This window comes from Oryx dammah, unplaced genomic scaffold, assembly GCF_014754425.2.
Source record: "Oryx dammah isolate SB20612 unplaced genomic scaffold, SCBI_Odam_1.1 HiC_scaffold_15, whole genome shotgun sequence".
NCBI lineage: Eukaryota > Metazoa > Chordata > Mammalia > Artiodactyla > Bovidae > Oryx > Oryx dammah.
In genome coordinates, this window is record NW_024070199.1 from 35,751,767 (window position 1) to 35,771,195 (window position 19,429).

Genomic DNA, 19,429 nt, shown 5'->3' on the forward strand with positions numbered 1-19,429 from the left:
CCTTTACAAGTGTTCCAGCCTCTCTGTGCCTCTTCTTTATCTGTGAAATGGGAGCAATAACATCAGCACCTGCCTCACAGGGTGGTTATAAGGACAAAATGAGTTTGTACATACAGCATGCTTGAAAGAGTGCCTGACTCAATAATTGCTTGCCCCAGGGTTTTTTGTTGAGTTTCTCCATAGCCAACTTAGGGATAAGGATTTAAATGCAAATAGTCTGTTCAGAAAATGACCCCAACAAGCACCTACAAGGGACTGGGAAACTGAGGTGGGGACACAGAAGAAACCAAAAGACGGTGGATAAATGACCAGGTTTCTTCGTAAGAAATGGGGCTCAATCCTGCTTGGGCCTCTGGGAGTCTGTAGAAGACCCACCCTTGTCAGCATCCTTTCCCCCAAGAACAAGAGGTTGGTCTATCTGCAGCAGAAAGACAGGGAGCACAAGAGAACAGAGTCCCAACAGTGACTGCCATACCAAGTTTTTCTGAAAAATTCAGGAGTGTCCCCGGGACCCCTGCACACCATTTATAATGACAATGACAAACTGAGCCCAGGTGGAAGACAGGGTTCTGGGCCTTTAGTTCACTTGATGCCTCCACTGGTTAGGGGCCTCCTTACCTGATCTGAAAGATGTCTGTAAAGCATTGCCTGCTCTTACACCCCCTGGCAGGGATCTGAGATCACTCTCTGAAGTAAGTTTAAGCAGAACTAGGATAGGATCCAACTGGCATTTGAGAGTGGGTTCTGCAGGATGGGAACTCAGGAAGCAGGGAGAATGGAAGGGCCCCTGGGGTAGGGCAAGGTGGTATGCAGTCTCCTACGTGGATCCCAGTGGCAGGTCATTAAGGCCTCCAGGCTGGGGCAGGGAATTTAAGGAACTGAGAATTGGGGGTTGGAAGAGCTGGGCAAAGAAGGGACTGAGCTGCTTCTGCAGTGGGGAGCTGTACTGCTGGCCTGGGGAAAAGCCTTGCTGCACGGCCTTCCTCAGTCCAGCAGCAAGGGGACCAGGGATACTGAGCCTGTGGGTGGAGCCTCTGAGAGTGGCCAAGAAGGCAGGGACTGACACAGGATTTCAGTGCAAGGGTGCAACTATTTCTGACAACTTGGAAGAATACTGGTGAAGCCATGCCATCATCCTACCCTTATGGGAGGTAATTTCAGCAAGCTAACCTCACTGGGAGGCACCTTGAAAGCTGTGTGGCACCAGCTAAGGGGTGAGAGGTCTCAAGGGATGCTCAGTCCTCTTTTTGATCATCCAGGAACCTTGCTGGGTTTTAATCCTCCTTACCTCCTCTCCATCAGCCGTCAAGACACCCGGGGCCCGATCTGACACTCTCACTCCTGCTCCAGGGTCATGTCCACAGTGACTCAGCAGGTGAACCGCTTGGATGTCTGCCTGGCCTCTGAGCAGGCAGAGGCCTACTCTGGACAACTTCCCAGGCCTGTCGTAACTCCTTAGGTTAAATACTAATGGTTTCTAAAAGAAGTTGCTGGGACAGCAAGGCAGGGTGTCTGGATGCCCAAAGGGATCCCCAGGCAATTCCAAAAATACTGGAAAAGAGCTGGAAGGCATGTGGTTGGGCAATTTCCAAGATGTTCTTCCTAAAGAAAGGTAAGTGCTGTGAGTAACTCAAAGTCCCCACCTGGGTCTCACACAGAGGAGGGAAGGAGGCAGCCTCACACGTTGGGGAGGGGACAACTATGTTGGCTGAAAGAAAGCTCAGAGATGATCCAACTTCTGTTTCTAGAATGGAGAGGATGTGCAGCATGGCTGAGCACCCGGGGGTGCCACAGGACAAACAAAGGTGGTACATCTCTCACTGGTCCCTTAACACTATGTGTAAAGCTGAAAATGTTGCAAAGGCAGAGCTGCAGATTTTATGCTTGAGCACAGAATGGGAGAAGAGAAAGCAAGGATTACACTTTCTTTGGGGGAGGCAGCACAACTCAGCATTAGGGATCTTAGTTTCCCCTTCAGGGATGAGAGATGGAACTCGTGCCCCCTGCAGTGGAAACTCTGAGTCTTAACCACTGGACCCAGGGAAGTCAGGTAATTACATTTAACACACAATTCAGGACTTAAGAAATTTCCCATTTCCAGGATCCGCCAGCTACCACTCACTCTGGCGGTCAGGAGTACCCCGACAGGACCAAACTAGTGCAAAAGCATCCACATTTGTACAAATGAGAAAATCGAGAACACTTGTCCAATTGCACAGGACTGAGTTAGCGGTAAAGCTTCCATCCAGCCTTGCCTTCAGATTCCCTGAATGTTTTCCCAATCCTCTTGTCTTCCAAAAATGGGTCCCTCTCTTCCTTTTTCCGCCTGCACATTCTCTTTCCCAGGAGACTGGGTTCTTAGGAAAAGCAACTGCGTCTCTTAATCCGGGACTCGTCAATCACAAGTAAATGCGCCAATGCGCTTTGCGCATGCGCCTAGTGAGCCCAGGCCCCACCCCACCCCCGGACTCCACCCACTCCTCTTCGCCCATCACCAACATGGCCTCTGCGGCAATAGCCTCTCTTGCCAGGCACAGACGTGGCGACTTCTGACGTCATAGGACGGCGCCGGTAGTCCCGGAGGCTGCACGTGGGCTCGGAGTTGGTCCTGGAGCCATGGATACGCCGCTGAGACGCAGCCGGCGGCTGGAAGGCCTAAAGCCTGAATCTCCGGAAAATCCCACCTCAGTTTTGCGGGTGAGACGGGCGCTTGTGGAGTTCGAGTCGAACCCAAAAGAAACGGAGGAGCCTAGGTCTCCACCGGGCCTGGGATCTCCGAGTCGTCAGCCGGAGACAAGCCCAGGATCACCCAGTCTGCGGAAGGGGCCAGCCTTGGGGTCCCCTCGAAAGCAGCCAGAGCTGGACTCAGAGTCCCCCCAAGGTCAGCGAGATCCAGGCCTGAATTTTCCCCAAAGTCAGCCGGAATCGAATCCTGAATCCCAGCTACTTCAGCCAAAGCCGAGTGAGGAGTCACCAAAGTTCTCCCAGAACCAAGGAGAAGCGGACTCGGAATTGCCCAAGAGTAAGGAGGAGCCGACCCCGGGGTGCCCTCGACATCAGTTGCAGCAGGACTCAGGTTCACTAGAGCCTTTCCCGGGTCAGAAAGCACCGGGTCCCGAGCCCTCGAAGCCACTACAGGAGCTGACACCGCGGTCGCCCGGCTCCCCAGGGGATCAGCATGAGCCGAGCAAGCCACCTGCAGCTGGGGAGCCGGCGAGAGAAGGCCCCGCGCCAAAGAAGCGAGAAGGTTCTTCGGCCCAGGCCCCAGCGTCCAAGAAGCCGAAGGAGGAGGTTCCTGTAATCCCGAAAGGGAAGCCCAAGTCTGGGCGGGTGTGGAAGGACCGCTCAAAGAAGAGGTGAAGTGGGGGACAACAGGGCAGCATTGGGGTTTTGTGTGGTGCTGAGGCCTGAGTGCAGTCTGGAGATAGGCCATGGGTTAAAGAGAGCTCACATCAGTGGGAAGTCACACAAACAGGTCATTATAACCCGAATGTGGTAAAATGCACTGAGATCTCAGGCAGGGGTGCCCTCAAAGGACCCCTGGATAGCACTCTCCTGTCTGTGTTCATTCAACACAATTTTATCCTTGTCTCCGCCTTCTCTAATAATGGGGCAGAAGCAAGTATACCAGCAAGGGAGGTCTTCATGGACCAACATCCATTACAGTTATTTGCCTTTTTAATAAAGGCGTTAATAAGCACCTAGTATAAAGGATGCTACTAAGCATTCTAGTACCTATTGTTCAGAGGAAGGGCCTTTCAAACAGAGACCAGCATGCATCTTGGCATTTAATCTACCCATCAGCTCTCTGAAAACAGCAGGCATTAGGATTATCCTCATTTTACATGTGAGGACCTCTTGGCTCAGGGAAGCTAAATGAGTGGTAGAGGCAGGATCTGAACACAGATCTGACTCCGAAGTCTGCATGAAAGCCTTTTACCTATGCTCTATAGATCCACCTTGCACTGGATTGCAACCTTCTTTTCTTTTTTTTTTATTGGAGTATAGTTGATTAACAATGTTGTGTTAGTCTCAGGTGTACAGCAAAGTGATTCAGTTATACATATACCTGTATCCATTCTATTTCAAATTCTTTCCCCATTTAGGTTGTGACATAGTACTGAGCAGAGTTCCCTGTGCTATACAGTATGTCCTTGGGGCTATCCATTTTAGATACAGCCGTGTGTACATGTCAATCCCAAACCCCCTAATTTCCCTACATATCCCTTCTAAAGGGTAGGCGTGAGGTCATGTCTTTCTGTACTGCAGGCAGTGAGTACTCAGTTAAATGCTTGTTGAATGAAGGAACAAAGAGGCTCAGCTGATTAAGGAAGTGTTTAGGCTGCCAGTAAGGAGAGGTCCTGGGAAATCCCATGGACAGAGGAGCCTGGCAGGCTACAGTCCATGGAGTCACGAAAGAGTCAGACAAGACTTAGCAAGTAAACAACAATAAAACCACCTGGCAGGCAGGAACTTGTGACAGTGAGGGACCACGGGGAAGGCTGTGATTTTAAGGAAGAAGCAGAAATTTACTAAGAATTGACTGTATATCATGCTTTGTGTGCTAGGCCTTTTGCAGATGTCATATTGCTGAATCCCCTGAAGCCCAAGGCAGTGGGAATTATTCCCCTCCCCCATTAAATGGAGAAGAATCTAAAACAGGGAGTAATTTCCTACAAGTCACCAATCAGAGACTTTTGGACTGTTGGACTTGGAGAAGTGGGTGGTGGCACTGCCCTTCCACATCGATGCCAGCAGGTCCCAGAGGATCCTGAGGCCACTGATGGCCAGGCAGGACCAGATGAAGAGGGAAGAGGGTGATGAGCAAGTTGAGTGTGGGAGCCTGGTACTTGGGAGGTAGAGGGGGAGATGAGCTTGCTGAGCAAGAGGGGGCTGCCTGCACCCACGAACAGGCTCAGCAGAGGATACCAAGAAGCGAGAGAAACAGGGTATTTTGTCCCAGCTCACTGCATGAAACCCTTCCTGACTTCCTGTCGTTTGCCTGGAGACGTGCTCCGGACTTCTCCCTCTCCTCCGCCATCACTGAGCATCTCTCACGCTGACCTCGCCTCCGTGTGCCCCTGTGGGTGATGCTTCCTCCCAGCTCAGGACCTTTGCACGTACTGTTCTTCTATTGAAAGGCTGTCCCCCTGGCCAATCCCTGCTCATCTCTCAGGGCTCAGCTTAAACATCGCTCCCTAGGAAAAGCCCTCTTTTTCCAACCCAGCAAGGGTCAAGTCCTCAAGCTATGTGTTGTCATTGTACCTTATACTTCTCTTTTGTTAACACCCCCACTTGCACAAATGCTTGTTTAGTTGTGTGATTCTTGTGGGATGCCAGCTTCCTCACAGGCTTCAGGAAAGGGGGGATTTACCTTTAATGGCTGGATTCCCCCAGGGCCCAGCACATGCTAGACACTGAGTTGAACAAGTAGATGAATGAAAACAAAAGGCAGTTCATTCATTTAACCAATTTTCATTGCATCAAGCTAGGGTCTGGGGGTAAGTGTGGCTGTAAACAAAACATTCTGGTTGTGAGAAACGGGTAACCCACCCATAGTATATCAGTAACAAGTAAAAGAGCAGAGAGTGTGGGCCGTTGTCACAGTGATCGAAGATAACTTCATTGCCCCGGGGATGTGAGCAGAGGCTTGAATGAACATATCGGAAAAGAGTATCCAGGCAAGGGGAACAGGAAGGCCAGAGGCAAGCTTGTGCTCCCATGTTTGAGAAACAGTCCAGAGGCTTCATCAGTGGGCATTGGGGGCGCCGTAGGAGGAGAGTGGTCAGAGGGGTCCCTGGGCCAGGTCACACGAGTCCTTGTAGGGACCCAAGTGCACAGCGGGGCCATGGGGAGTATTGAGCAAAAGAGTGATTCAATCTGACCTCTGGGAGGACCAGTGTGGCCTGTAGAGGACAGACTGTTCCGAGGGCTGGGGCAAGAGCAGGGAGACCAGTAAGGAAGCTGCTGCGGTAGAATTAAAGCACCTTCAGAAGGTGCACCAGGCCTGTGGATAAAGGACAGAAGGGCAGTGGAATGGGTGTTTGGAATCTTTGAGGAAGCAGCTTTGGCGGTTGGTGAGTAAGCTCTAAGATCAGAAGGTGGGAGGTAGGGTGGGGAGGCCAGCACCTACTACAGCTGTGGGGGGATGGGGTGGGGGGCTTTGAGGGAGGCAGCCAAGGCTGGGAAGGCCCATCTCCCGTATCCAGGCCCAGTGCCCTCTTCTGCCCAGTCTTCCCTGAGTGAGCCAGCTCCCATCTCTAAAGGGTGGATTCACTGGGCACCTACTATGTGCAAAGCACTGGGCTAAGTGCTTCTTGGGCTGAGAGCCACTAACCCTCCCACCACCCTTTGCAATGGCAACGGCCCTCGTCTCCAGGTAACACAGACTCAGAGAGGCTGCCTGGCCCACTGTCACACAGGTAGTAAGTGCTGGATCCACACCTGCCTGCCTTCAATCTTCAGGTAAACGCAGTGCTCTGAGACTGCACTGCCTCAGTGTCTTAGCCATCAGTCACCTATGGCTGTTTAAATTTAAATAGCTTGCAATTCAAGTTCAAAATTCAGTTTTCTGGTCATCAGCCACCTTTCAAATGCTCAGCAGCCAGTGTGACTCGACGCTCCCTGATTGGCCAGTGTAGATAAAGAGCGTCTCCACCGCTGCCCTGGTGGGGGGGTGGGGGGGGCGGGATGCAGCACGAGTCCTGCCTCAGGCTCTGTGTGTCCAGCCCCCCTCTGTCTTGTCCCTTCGGGGCCTCGTGCCCCAGTCTGAGATGCCCGGATGTAAGGGCAGGGAGGGAGTCCATGCAGCAGGCCCTTGGGGAGGGTGACAGGGAGCAGTCGAGGGTGGGCTGGGGTGGGGCAGGCAGAACTGGGGAGTGGGGAAGCAGGCTAAGGATGGACAGGCCTGGGGTCAGGGTCCAGGCTGTATGTGCCAGACTCCTAGGGAACAGGCAGGGGGAGAGACAAACTGGAAGAGCAGTATTGAACCTTCCCTGGGGGTGGGAGTGCTGCCTCTGCGTGGTGCCCACTGCAGCCTTCAGAGCCCTGCTTACTGTGACCATGTGGGCTGTGATATAGTGGATGTGGATAAACAGGAGCTCTGGAAAGTCAAGAAATTATTGAGGGAGGTGGAAAGGCCACTACGAAAGGATCTGTTGAGAAGGAAAGAAGGCCCATGGGACACCCGCACCCAAAGTTTCAAATCGTTCAGGAAAAAAGAAGAGGGAGGGGCGTGGTTGCAGAAACCCCCAGGCCCACATCACCAGTCAAGGCAGCTCTCAGCATTTTCCTGGTCTTGTTCCTCATTCCTTCTTGCTCCTCAAAGTGTTTTTCCTTTTTCCTGGAAGATTTTACAGGGTATCCTACGTAGGTCAACCAACCCCTAGATCCTGGTGGTGTTTTTACAGAGGTGATCGCGCTCCTCCCGTGACCTTCTCACTGTCACTCGAGAATATCCAGACTTTCCTGGTGTTGCCTAGCTTCCACTCTGTGTTCACACTGCCCCTGCTGGGAAGAGAGACTCTGAATCACTGCAGGGGACCGTGACCATTCACATGTTCTGAGATGAAACAGGCACCCCAGTAGGGAGTGAACCCTGCTCCAGAGGTGTCCACACCCAGGCCCCCTGCACTTGGCCAGAGCAGTGGAGCTTGGTAGCAGAGGCCGTTTGGCCTGGACTCTTGATCACAGACTGCTCCTCAGGAGCAGGATGACCCAGAGCAATTATTTAGCCTCTCTGAGCCTTGGTCAGCACCTCTGTAAAGTGGAGAGAATGAGAGTACCCGCTTCAGGCACATAACCAGGGCTTCAGAAATGGCCTTGGGTGTGATTGGGGGCCCTTTCCTGTCCCAGGCCTGGACAGTCAACTGCCTGGGAAGCTGGCAGGTGGGGAGGTGATTCTGACTGCATTCTGGGGAAGAAGGCCCAGAGCCGAGAGGAGGGAGGAAAGCAGGCATCGCACTGGCTCTTTGAACACCCGCTCCCCCCATCCAGGTTTTCCCAGATGGTTCAGGACAAGCCCCTGCGCACATCCTGGCAGCGGAAGATGAAGGACCGGCAGGAGAGGAAGCTGGCCAAGGACTTTGCCAGGCACCTGGAAGAGGAGAAGGAGCGGCGCCGGCAGGTGAGGGGTGGGCCGGGCGGGGACTGAGCGGGTGTTGGCCGTGACAGGGGCAGTTGGGGAGAGGAGCTGTCCTCTAACCCAGAGACCTTGGGAAGACAGGGAGCTGGGCCAGAAGCAGAAGCGCAGTCCAGGACCCCAGGGTAGGGAAGCCCAGTGGAACATCACATTTAGCCAGGAGGCTTATGTGAGCCCCAGGGAAGGGAGGAGGCCGAGGATGAAGACCCCTGGTTCCTCACTGGTGATCAGAGCATTCAGTGAGATGGGCTCAGGGGTCCCTGCCCTGGACCTGCTCTGATGGGAAGAAGCTGACGAATCGGGGGCTTTATCCTGGCTGTTGTTGCCAGTGTTCTCTGAGACACAGCTCCCATATAGCAGAGAGGGCCACCTGCAGAATCCTCCAGACCCAAGGCCACAAATGTCCCTTAGAGCTTCACGCCCAACCTCTTTAGTTTCCAGGAAGCACCAGCAGGCAGCATCCAGAGAGAGGGAGGTACTGGTGTTGGTTCACCAGGAGCAGAGAGATCAGTGGGACCTCACTCACCCGGGGGTCCCAGGGGCCCCCAAAGAGTCAGACACCTCGCCCCCAGCTTGTGGTCCCTGCCCACCCTCAAGGGAAGAGGTGGGCCAGTCACTCAGTCATCTGTCCCCCGTCTTGAGTCGCCCCAGCTCAGCTCCTGTGGCAGAGACCCTGCAGATGGTGTGGCTGCCGCCATGTTCTGAGGCCTTATCTCACTTCCTGTGCAGCCCTGGCTCCCTCTTGGGCAAGACAGAACCTTCTTGTCACCATCCTCTTTAGGGGTGCCCCTGCCCAGCCCCCAGCCCAGACCTTCCCCAGGCTCTGGGGAGCTCAAGTGTCACTTCTCCTTTCTCCCCACGGGCCCAGGCTACCCCTTCTACCTTGAGTTGCCAAAGCCTAAAGAGGCCCCTGACCACGCACAGCCTCGAGGCTGCCATCCCTGCCCTGGGCCCACCAGGGACAGTAGTCAGCGTAGCCAGTCCGGAGGAAGACTCCAGCTGGATTCACCTTCTAAGTGTCCCCAGTGGGCCGGTACTGTTCCAAGCCGTGTGTATGTATTTGTTCATTTAGTCCTCAGAGCAACCTCATGTAATCACATCTTCACTTTAAAGATTGGCGGTAGAGGCCCAGAGCTTAAACCACTTGGCCAAAGTCACCCATTTAGGAAGTAGCAGCGTCAGGATTCAGACTGACCCAGGTCGCTCTGGGGTCTCTTCTCTGTAGCCTTCACCCTTTCTAGCCCTGCACTGGGGAGACCCTTGGGAAGCCAGCTTCACCCTTGCCCTTGCATTCTAGGGGCTCGTGGACTTTAAGGAGGAGGGGGACACTGAGAGGATGGAAATGACGGGAAGGGCCAGTGATCCTTTCTCCCCGGGCGGCAGTTGAAGAGGGGCGTGGTGCAAAGGACCACTGTCCACGTGAGCCTGAGTTTCCAGGTGGGGTACTACCCATGTCTTACACCTGATCGGGTGCCCACCTTCTCAGGCGGAGTCAGGAACTTCCTGCTACAGAAGGCCTCTGGGTGGTGGTCCCACGGGCACAGGGACAGTTTCCTTGCTGGCTCTCCACCCCCACAGCACCAGGAGCAACCGGGAGCTGGGATAACTGGCCCTTTGGCCCACCTCCCTGGGAATTCTCTCAGCTCTCACTGCCTGGGAGACTGGGGCCGCCTCAGCACCCAGACCCATACATACTTCCTTCCCCTTTGTGTCCAGGAGAAGAAGGAACGCCGTGCTGAGAACCTGAGACGCCGCCTCGAGAACGAGCGGAAGGCGGAGATCGTCCAAGTGGTGAGTGTCGCCCTGTCTGGGGGATAGGCTGGGTTCCAGACACCCTGGCGCCACTCCCTCATGATCCTCCGCTTATGCTACAATCCCAGGCCCCCACGGTGACCTCCCTTTCCTTGGGGAATGGGATGGAAAGCCTGGCCACACTGATGCCCTCCCCTCAACCATCCCTAGATCCGAAACCCCGCCAAGCTCAAGCGGGCAAAGAAGAAGCAACTGCGATCCATCGAGAAGCGGGACACGCTGGCCCAGCTGCAGAAGCAGCCGCCACAGCGGCCAGCCACCAAGGTCTGAGCTCAGGATGGCCGAGGCCTTCGGTGGCCAACCACCGTGTCATACACGGCAGCCCCCGGGCCACTGGCCACATGCCTCTGTTGACCCAGCACTCTAGCTCTGTGGCTCCCATACAGGGGCTCCACCCGAGCCGGGGCTCTGAGCCTTCGAGGGCCATCAGGCAGGTCTCTGTGGAGCGGATGGAGCCTGGAACCTCCATCCTGGAACAGAGACTGGAAGACAGAAAAGGGTCAGCCCTCTCCTCCCCCACTTGCAACCACTGCCCTCTTCTCTCCAAGTGCCTTCAAACTGAGAAGAGTAATTTCTGCTTCCTCAGGGAGATGAAGACTGGAGGATGACTTCCCAAAATGTGTGGGCTCTGTATCAGGGTCTTGGGTCCAACCCAGGCCGGGAGACCGGAAGTCAGAAATCTAGCTCCTCCCTGAACCTTTCCAAAGGCTGTTTTGGATCCCTCTGCAGCCCACTGACCCTGTCACCCAGCAGACTAAATCAAACTCTACCACACTTTGCAACACTTAAAGTTAAAATGGGGTGGGGAAGGTGTTTTGCAGGGGGCGGGCAGTGTCTCTCTATCTCCCCCTTTCCTGTCCCAGACTCTGCAGAAGCCCCCAGAGATCTGATTAATTCATGCCATCCAGTCTCCAGCAAAAAATCTTTATTGAATGCCTGCTGGGTACCAGCACAATTCTAGGTGGCAGGGAATATAGACAAAAGTCCCTGCCCTCAAGGAGCTTTCATTCTGATGGATAAAACATAATAAACAACTAAAGTGTATCGTGTGTCAGATGGCGCCAAGTGCTGAGTGAAGCAAGGGAGCAGGGCGGAAGGAACATGGGTGAGGCATCAGGATGGGATGTCTGTTCAGTCAGCTGTCCATCACCTGTTCATTTGCCTAGTATGGGAATAAATGAATAAACACTGGGAGCCCTGAACCACATCCCAGAAGTTTCTGACCCGGCTCTTCCATGGGTATTCCATCAGCCAGACGTGTACCGCACCAAATGCACCAGGCCTGGGATGCTGAGCCAAACAGACAGGATAGTGGAGGTGCTGTTACCCCTCGCACCTGCCAACTGAGGGTCAGAGCTGCAGCCCCTGTGAGGTCAGGAGGAGAGGGACGCACAGATCTGGGGGCTACCAGCATTCCCCGGAGGGCATCCCACGGAACTGAAGGCCATCACATACATCAGGTGAGCTCAGAAAAAGGGCTGTGGTCTCGGAGGTTGCCAGGCACATTCAAACTCTATAGACCTCAGTACAGATACTGTACTTTAGGCCAGGTTTCCCAAACATTTGACCATAGCACCCCTTGCTTTTGCCATTTTGGGCAGTGCTGGGGAAGACAGATGGGGGCTCCCATGCAGCTTACTATCTTAAGGACCTTGGGTATGGGGTGGGGGTAGGAGGGCTCTTTCACATACTAATAGTAATCGAACAGGTAAATGCCAATGGTTAGTATGCAGATCCTCTATGTTGGGCAGGTTATTTAACCGTCCTCCACTGCAATTTGCACAACGTATCAATAAAAAGTGGGGCTAATAGAACTTGACCCTCTTCCCCAGACTGAGATAAAGCCTATATAGGTCAGTAAGTGACACCTAAAGGACCACAGTGAAAAGGTTAGCCCCGAACAGCGCTTCCCAAACCTTTCCTCTCACTTTCTGCTCCCAAACTACATGACTGGTTTAATGTAAAACTCGACCTCACCAATCGCCTGCTAAAATAGCTCCAGCGAGATGCGTCCTGTGTATCCACTACCCTAGCTTGAGACGTCTTAGGGTTTTAGCCTCGCATTACTCTTGGGAACTTGGAAACACGGAATTTCAGTCCCACCCCCCTCCCCAGCCCCGCGGCGCCCTCGGCCGGGCCAACTCAATCAGACAGAATCCCTGGATAACTCCTGCGCAATAATGTTTGAGAAGCACTGCTTTAACTCACTTCTCTGAAAAGACTTCACTGAGTCACATCGGGGGCTTTAACATGCAGATAGATTCCTTAGCCTCCCTTAGACTAAGAGCCAGGATATCTACATTTGGACGTCCTGGCCCTGGGGAAGCTACTACGCGCCATCGTTCCCAGCCCCTTCCTCCCCGGGGAGAATGGAATGGTTCTGAGCCGGGCGATTCGGGTCCGCGCCTCCTACCCCGAGGTGGTGCTCAGCGCCCGGTTCAAGGGGCCCCGCTCGTCCTGAGATGGGGCGCGGTCCCTCTGCGGGGGCGCCGCGCGGTCGCCCCGCAGCCAGTCGAGCAGGCGCGCGGGCCAGAGCGCAGGCAGGCGGTGGCCGCTGCTCTCGGCGATGGAGGAAGCCGAGGCGTTGGTGGAGGAGGCGCGGCGGCGCCGGCGATTACTGCCCCCGGCGGCCAGGTCGCTGTCGTCCACCAGCACGCTCTCCAGCACGCTCCGCAGCGAGCGCCGCAGCTTGCGCAGCACGTCGGGGCAGGTGAGCACGTAGAGCAGCGGGTTGATCACGCTGTTGATGAAGGCCAGGCTGGTGACGAAGGGCAGCCCGCGCCACACGAGCGGCCGCAGCGACGGGTTCGCGTGCGCCCGCGCCTCCATCACGCTGAAGACGTGGTAGGGGCCCCAGCAGAGCGCGAAGGCCGCCACCACGGCCGCCACCAAGCGCACGAAGCGGCTGGACCGCCGGCGGCCGCGGTGGTGCAACTGCGCGCTCACAGCCAAGTGGCTCGAGGCGATGATGGCCAGCGGCACGGCGAAGGCCAGCAGGAACTTGCTGACGGCCAGGGCCGTCTGGCGCGAGTCGCACGTGGCGTTGCGGTCCGGCCCAGGGCTCAGAAGCAGCACGTTGTAGTAGCACATGATGCGCCCGTCCAGCCGCGGGATGGTGTCCCGGAACACGAAGTAGGGCACGGTGTTGATCACGGCCAGGACCCAGAGTGCCAGGCAGACCTTGTGGGCCGCGGCCACCGTGCGGTGGTTCTGCGCCCACACAGGCCATACCACCTGCAGGCAGCGGTCCAGGCTGATGGCGCTGAGCAGGAAGCCGCTGGCAAACATGTTGAGGAAGAAGATGGAGGAGTGTAGCTTGCAGAAGGTGGTGCCCAGCTTCCAGGAGTGGCCCACGGCCAGGAAGTAGGTGAAGAAGGGCAGGGAGGCGGTAGCCAGCAGGTCAGACAGGGCCAGGTGCAGCACCCAGGTGGTGACTACGGTCTGGCGCATGCGGCACCCCACCACGAAGAGAATGAGTCCGTTCTCCACCAGGCCCAGCAGCGAGGCCAGCCCATGCAGCAGCACTGACACGTGGTCCATGTAGCGGATGCTGGAATTGCTGTGGCTTTGGAGGCGGCTCATCTGCTCCAGGAGGGGACAGAGCGGCTTCGTCGTGACATTGGCCAACATGATGGGCTCTGCGGCAGAGAGGAAGAGGCACTGTGGGGGGTGGGGGGGGGCAGTTCTGGGCAACGGGGGACCCTGGCCAGGATATGGGACTGTGTCTAGGTTATAGGGTTGTTGGGAGAATTAAATGAATTAATAAATATACAAGCATTTCTGGGGCTGCCCTGGTGGCTCAGTGGTAAAGAACCCACCTACCATTGGGAAACATGGTTTCAATCCCTGGGGTGGGAAGATTCCCTGGAGAAGGAAATGGCAACCCACTCCAGTATTCTTGCCTGGGAAATCCCATGGACAGAGGAGCCTGGTTGGTCCATGGAGTTGCAACCCACTCCAGTATTCTTGCCTGGGAAATCCCATGGACAGAGGAGCCTGGTTGGTCCATGGGGTTGCAAAAGAGTTGGACACGACTTAGCGGCTAAACTACTACAACAACCATTATAGGCATTTCAAACAAGAGTAAGCACAAAGTAAGCACTATATCAATAGCATGATTAAGTAGATAGCCTAAGATCAATTGGAGAAATAGGTACCAAGGTCAGGCCAGGCAGGACTCCCTTTTCCCAATCCCTAGAGCACTGGGGCGTGAGTTAGACTCCCCTAAAGGGCAGGAGGATTCAACTGGGCTGGGGGACGGGAAGGGAAGGAGTCTGTGCCTTTAAGGGGTGCCTTCCCTCCACCCACCCCCAGCACCCCCCAGACCTTGCTTCCCTGCAGATCTTCCTGCGGCCCTTTACTCCTACAGTGGTGGCTGGTTGGGTGTGTGGCTGCAAACAGTGGAAGCACCCCCACCTCTTGATAGTTGAAGAGGAAATAAGATAAGAGCAGGGAGAGAGCTGGGCAGGAGGAACTACCAGATTTGGGCTCTGGAGGCCCAGTAGGGCCAAAAGACCTCTCCCCTGCCCAGGGGCGGCCACAGGCACTCTGCCAGTTCCAGGAAACCCAGCCTGATTCATTCATTTATTCACTCACTCACACACTCATTCAACAGCTCTTTATTGATCAACTACTTAGGTAAGTGCTGGAGAAGCCAGCCTCTGGCCAGATGTGCAGACATCCCCGAAGTGCAGACCCACAGCCTCATCAAGAATCCAGGACCACCCAAAGTGGAGCCAGTGGAGATCAGTGAGGGCAGAGAGGTTGGGGTGGGAGGCTACCTGCAGGAGGTCAGCAGGGTAGCAGGGGGCGGGAACTTGGATCGTCCTGGGCCCCCACAACATGCTAGGAGCCATGGTAGGTCCTTTATGTAGGTGTTCTCCTGCTCACGGCTCTAGAAGAAAGGGGCTGGTACTTCTCTCCACCCCATTTTGCAGATGAGGAAACTGAGACTCAAGTGTTTCCATCACTTGCCCAAAATTTCCTGAATAACACAAGCAGGTGGAGAAACAAGAGTTTAGCACTCAATCTGTTCTCTTTCCTCTGCCTCTGAGCTCTAAGCATGAGGTGATGGAGGGAAAGAAGGAAAAGCAAGTCAGGGTCAGGGGGAGTGGTCTTCACTATCCATCTTTCCACAGGAGATACTTTTGGCCAGGATGAGAAAATCCACACCCTTCTTTGGGGACCACAGTCCTTCATAGGATGAAGGCCCAGGATATCAAACTAGAATTTCCTCGACAGGTGAGGCACTTGGAGCTGGGGACCTGCAGGTATGGAGGAGGGGAGTTGTTGTCCCCATGTGCTCCCTAGAACGCTGGAATTTCCCAAGTTCTAGAGTCTGCAGAGCAATTACACTCACAATGACCCTGTGAAACCCCATTTTTCAGAAGAGGAAACAGAGGTTCAGAGGAGCACAAGATCTTACCCAGTGTCCCTCCGCTGCTGGGGAAGGGGGGCTGCAGGAACTCCAGTCTCAGCAAACACACACATGCCAGCCCCTCCCTGTGCTGAAATGTTCCCTTTAGCCCCATCTAAGTCCCCCGAGGATGCTGTGAAAGCATGTCCTGTTGTGCCCTGGGGCCTGAGCCAGAATGGACCTTCTGGCTGACAAGAGTCTGGCCCCCAGCCTCCCAGGATTCTCAGGAAGCCCAGCAGCAAGGGTCCTGTTTTGACAGAGGGCTGGGGGCAGAGAACACTAGGTTTTTGGTGTCAGAGACCTGGCTTTAAATCCCAGCTCCTTGACTTCCTGGCTGGGTGAATTTGGGGTCCATTACCGTAGGACCCACTCTTGGAACCCTTCCACCCAGATGACTCCTGAGTCTTGAAAAAGAGCTTTAATGGTCTATCACTGTGACTGCTATCTAGTAATTACCTAAGGAACTGTGGTCCTTCCCTCCTCAGAGCAGTAAGTCCCCTCCAGTCTTCGGGAAACCCTACTCTCTGCCATCCTAGCTGGTAACAGTCCTCTCCCCTGATAAAACTATGCCCTCTCTCCTGGGTCCAGAGAAGGTACTGAAGCTGCCCAGCCCCGGGGCCACTGTCTCCTTACCTGGCATAGAGGGCACACAGGATTCCAGCCCCGGAGGCAGTCAGCTCCTCGAGGCAGACAGGAGGCAGCGGGCAGGCAGAGAGAGAAGAGGGAGGCTGAGGGAGGAAATAGCTGTTAGCCCCAGAGTCAGTGCGTGTATATTTAGGGGAGGGGTGCGGGGGGAGGCGGGGACAGCTAGAGAGTGAGCTATTACACTGGTGTTTAAGTAACATCCATCTCCATTGATGGGGACTGGATGTAACTGCCAGCAGCCCAGCTCATCCTGTCTCTCTTTACAAAGGCGATTTTGCAAAAGCCCAGGGTCAAGTGTAAGTGCACATGGAGAAATAGGTGCAGGGCAGAAACTGTGAGCCCATGTTCATTTTGAGAGCGGCAGGTGTTTAGGAGAAGTGCTTGAGGAGGAGGGTGTCCTGTCCATCTGTCCTGTCCTGGACTGCCCTCCCTGGTGGGGTCCCCTGACCCCATCACCCTCAGGAAAGAAACTCATGTGGCTCCTGCCATATGCGCAGGCAGCACAGGGGCCAGGGGTAGGGGTGGTCTGTGAAATGGCCCTGAGGGCTGTATGGCCGGGAAGGCAGGGTGGGGCTGTGGTAAGAATATGGGTCTGGCTGTCCAGGCTGCCCACAGTCCTAGCCGGGAGGTAAGCCACTTCCCCTTCCTGCCCCTGCTTGGCCATCTGTGGCCAAGAGCGACAGTGTCACCTCCAAGGCTGACCAGGTGCCCTCATTCACAACGGACCCAGCACACAGTAGGTGCTCATAAAAATCAGGTTTCTTCCCTCTGGGAGAAAAATGGGTATAGACTGTTGGGCAAGGGCAATACAGCTTTTATTTCAAATGGACTGGGAATTCCCTACTGGTCCAGTTCTCACTGCCAAGGGCCCAGATTTAATCCCTGGTCAGGAAACTAAAAACCCCACAAGCCATGCGGGGGAGGCCAAAATAATAATAAAAAGGGCTGGGCTCGGACCCCATGGATGAAATGATTGAACTCCTTTTGCTGACCAAGCTTCCTGAGGTCAGGACTCTTCCTCCAACCTCAGCATGTAGCACCCAGGAAATACCCAAAACACATTAAGAACTCGGATACCGACCCCCCGCCACAGGATTGACTCTAAAACACTTCCATTTTTGGTACAGGCTTAATGTAGGGCCTGGCATTTGATAAATTTGCTGAGAGACTGCAGTTCCTGAGAGAGGAATGTGATGGGGAAGCTTGCTCACTCTCGTCCAAGATGAGATTAGTAAGAGCCTTGATTAAACAAATGACTAGCACTAGGGCAATGTCCCCTCTCCGCTTAGTGACAGAGGAGCCCTGTCCTCTGAAGACAAGTGCCTACAGCCCTTGGCGGGTGCTTCCATTCCACTTTGGGAAAGTACCTTCATCCTCATCCCACCACCATCCAACCTGCTGAGCACGGACGTCCTCTAAGGCCACGCAGGCAACGGAGTATGACCAGTGACCTTGGGCAAGTAACATCGCAGCAGTAAAACAGGAATTTTTTTTAAAGATGCTCCTTCTGCACAGCTCCTACCCCAAAGTGGTGCACAAACTGCTCTTTGGGCTTAGAAAGAATTCCCCCTTGGAGCTTCCCTGGCGATACAATGGTTAGGACTGCATGCTTGAAATGCAGGGGTCCTGGGTTCGATCCCTGGTCAGGAAACTGAGATCCTACATACCATGCTGTGCTGCTGCTAAGTCGCTTCAGTCGTGTCCGACTCTGTGCAACCCCACAGACGGCAGCCCACCAGGCTCTCCTGTCCCTGGGATTCTCCAGGCAAGAACCCTGGAGTGGGTTGCCATTTCCTTCTCCAATGCAGGGAAGTGAAAAGTGAAAGTGAAGTCGCTCAGTCGTGTCCAACTCTTTGAGACCCCATGGACTGACGCCTACCAGGCTCCTCTGTCCATGGGATTTTCCAGGCAAGAGTACTGGAGTGGGGTGCCATCGCCTTCTCCGCTACATGCCATGAGGCACACACACAAAAAGAATCCCCCCTTTCCTCTTAAGGGCACATCTTAGCTCCAGGGCATCAAGCTTGGGACAGGGCCCTGCCCTCCTCCTGGCTCTCAGGCCTTCCTCACCCCCTCGACCAGCACATACCCTTGCGCAGTGAACACCCTGTACAACCTCTCCTGGCGGCCCTGCCAAGGTGCTTCTCACCTGAAACCCTCGCTTCTTTGATCCTTCCCCCATCTCTCCAGTTGAAGCCTTTTCCAGCCCGAAACCCTCACTACTCTGACCCTGCCTCCCCTAACCCTCATTTCCAATCCCATAGTCACTGTGGTGACTTGCCTCCCAACCATCCGGGGATGGACATTTTATGAGAAGTTACTGAAACAAACAAGACAGTGCTCCAGATGGGCAGGGCCCTGAGGCATTTTCTAAACAAGGAGGCAGGGCTATTTGTTCCTGAGGGGCCAGCGGCTACGCTCCCACGGTGGGAACAGGCCTCCCTCGGTGGAAACAAGCCTCCCGCGTGAGTCCCACAGGCTCCACATGGAGGTTGCCTGGGCAGGATGGAGTTGGGGCAGGGAGCATGGCGAGAATGTGCCTCCTCTCCAGATTTCAGGAGTCTCGAGCGCTGGGTTTCAGCACCAGGCACTGACGAGAAGGAGTCTCACAAATGGTGGGGGCTCAGAGAGGGGGCTTCCTGGCTGAGAGCAGAGGACAGGCACTCCCGGGAGAAGATACAAGCAGAAAACCCTGTGGAGGCCTCCACAGTGTCAGGCCACTGCTGCAGGCAGGGGGACACCCAGACTGGCAGAGGGGCCCTCGTGGAGCCCAGAGTCCAGAGGCGAGTGACATGACCAGGGCTTTCAGCTGGTGAAGAATCCTCCTGCAATGCAGGAGATCCTGGTTCAATTCCTAGGTTGGGAAGATCCCCTGGAGAAGGGATAGGCTACCCACTGCAGTATTCTTGGGCTTCCCTTGTGGCTCAGGTAAAGAATCCAAATGTGGGAGATGTGGGTTCGATCCCCGGGTTGGGAAGATGCCCTGGAGAAGGGAAAGGCTACCCACTCCAATATTGTGGCCTGGAGAATTCCATGGACTGTATAGTCCATGGGATCTCAAAGAGTCAGACACGACTGAGTGACTTTCACTTCACTTGGCAGATACACCAGCCCACCGCATATTCAATGTGCGTCAGAACCTCCTGGGGGCTTCTGAAGCCCAGATTGCTGGGTCCTCCCAGAGTGTCGGATCTAGCGTGTCTGTGGGGGCTGCCTGGGTATTTCCTTCATGTCAGGTTCCCCGGGAGATGCTGACACTGCTGGCTCTGCTAGGATGGAGAGCTCAGGGTCCTTGGATCTGGTGCCCTCAGAGCCGGGAGCAGCAGGGTCCTGGTAGCACTGGGAGGGAGGGGGCTGTCCACTGACACCCCCCACCCCAGGACCTAGAGACAGATGCAGCCACCTCCAGACAGCAG

At 55.0% G+C, this 19,429-nt stretch overlaps 2 protein-coding genes across 2 annotated transcripts; one reads left to right on the plus strand and one right to left on the minus strand.

Moving 5' to 3' along the window:
- Window positions 1–2,476: 2,476 nt before the first annotated feature.
- On the plus strand, window positions 2,477–10,996 carry CCDC86 (coiled-coil domain containing 86). The gene is made up of 4 exons (XM_040255897.1): window positions 2,477–3,356; window positions 7,996–8,125; window positions 9,857–9,931; window positions 10,103–10,996. The coding sequence occupies exons 1-4, from the start codon at window positions 2,617–2,619 to the stop codon at window positions 10,220–10,222; spliced, it is 1,065 nt and encodes a 354-aa protein (XP_040111831.1). The 5' UTR covers window positions 2,477–2,616; the 3' UTR covers window positions 10,223–10,996.
- On the minus strand, window positions 10,863–16,095 carry PTGDR2 (prostaglandin D2 receptor 2). The gene is given in 3 exon segments (XM_040255896.1): window positions 10,863–12,454; window positions 12,457–13,590; window positions 16,002–16,095. Coding segments are annotated over 3 exon segments (1,314 nt in total). The 5' UTR covers window positions 16,009–16,095; the 3' UTR covers window positions 10,863–12,281.
- Window positions 16,096–19,429: the final 3,334 nt, after the last annotated feature.

Excerpts from the sequence above, each read along its gene's own strand:
- CCDC86 (XM_040255897.1), top strand. The coding sequence starts at position 2,617 with ATGGATACGCCGCTGAGACGCAGCCGGCGGCTGGAAGGCCTAAAGCCT. Across the intron at positions 8,126-9,856 it reads AGAAGGAGCGGCGCCGGCAG|GAGAAGAAGGAACGCCGTGC; the intron begins GTGAGGGGTGGG and ends CTTTGTGTCCAG. Across the intron at positions 9,932-10,102 it reads AGGCGGAGATCGTCCAAGTG|ATCCGAAACCCCGCCAAGCT; the intron begins GTGAGTGTCGCC and ends AACCATCCCTAG.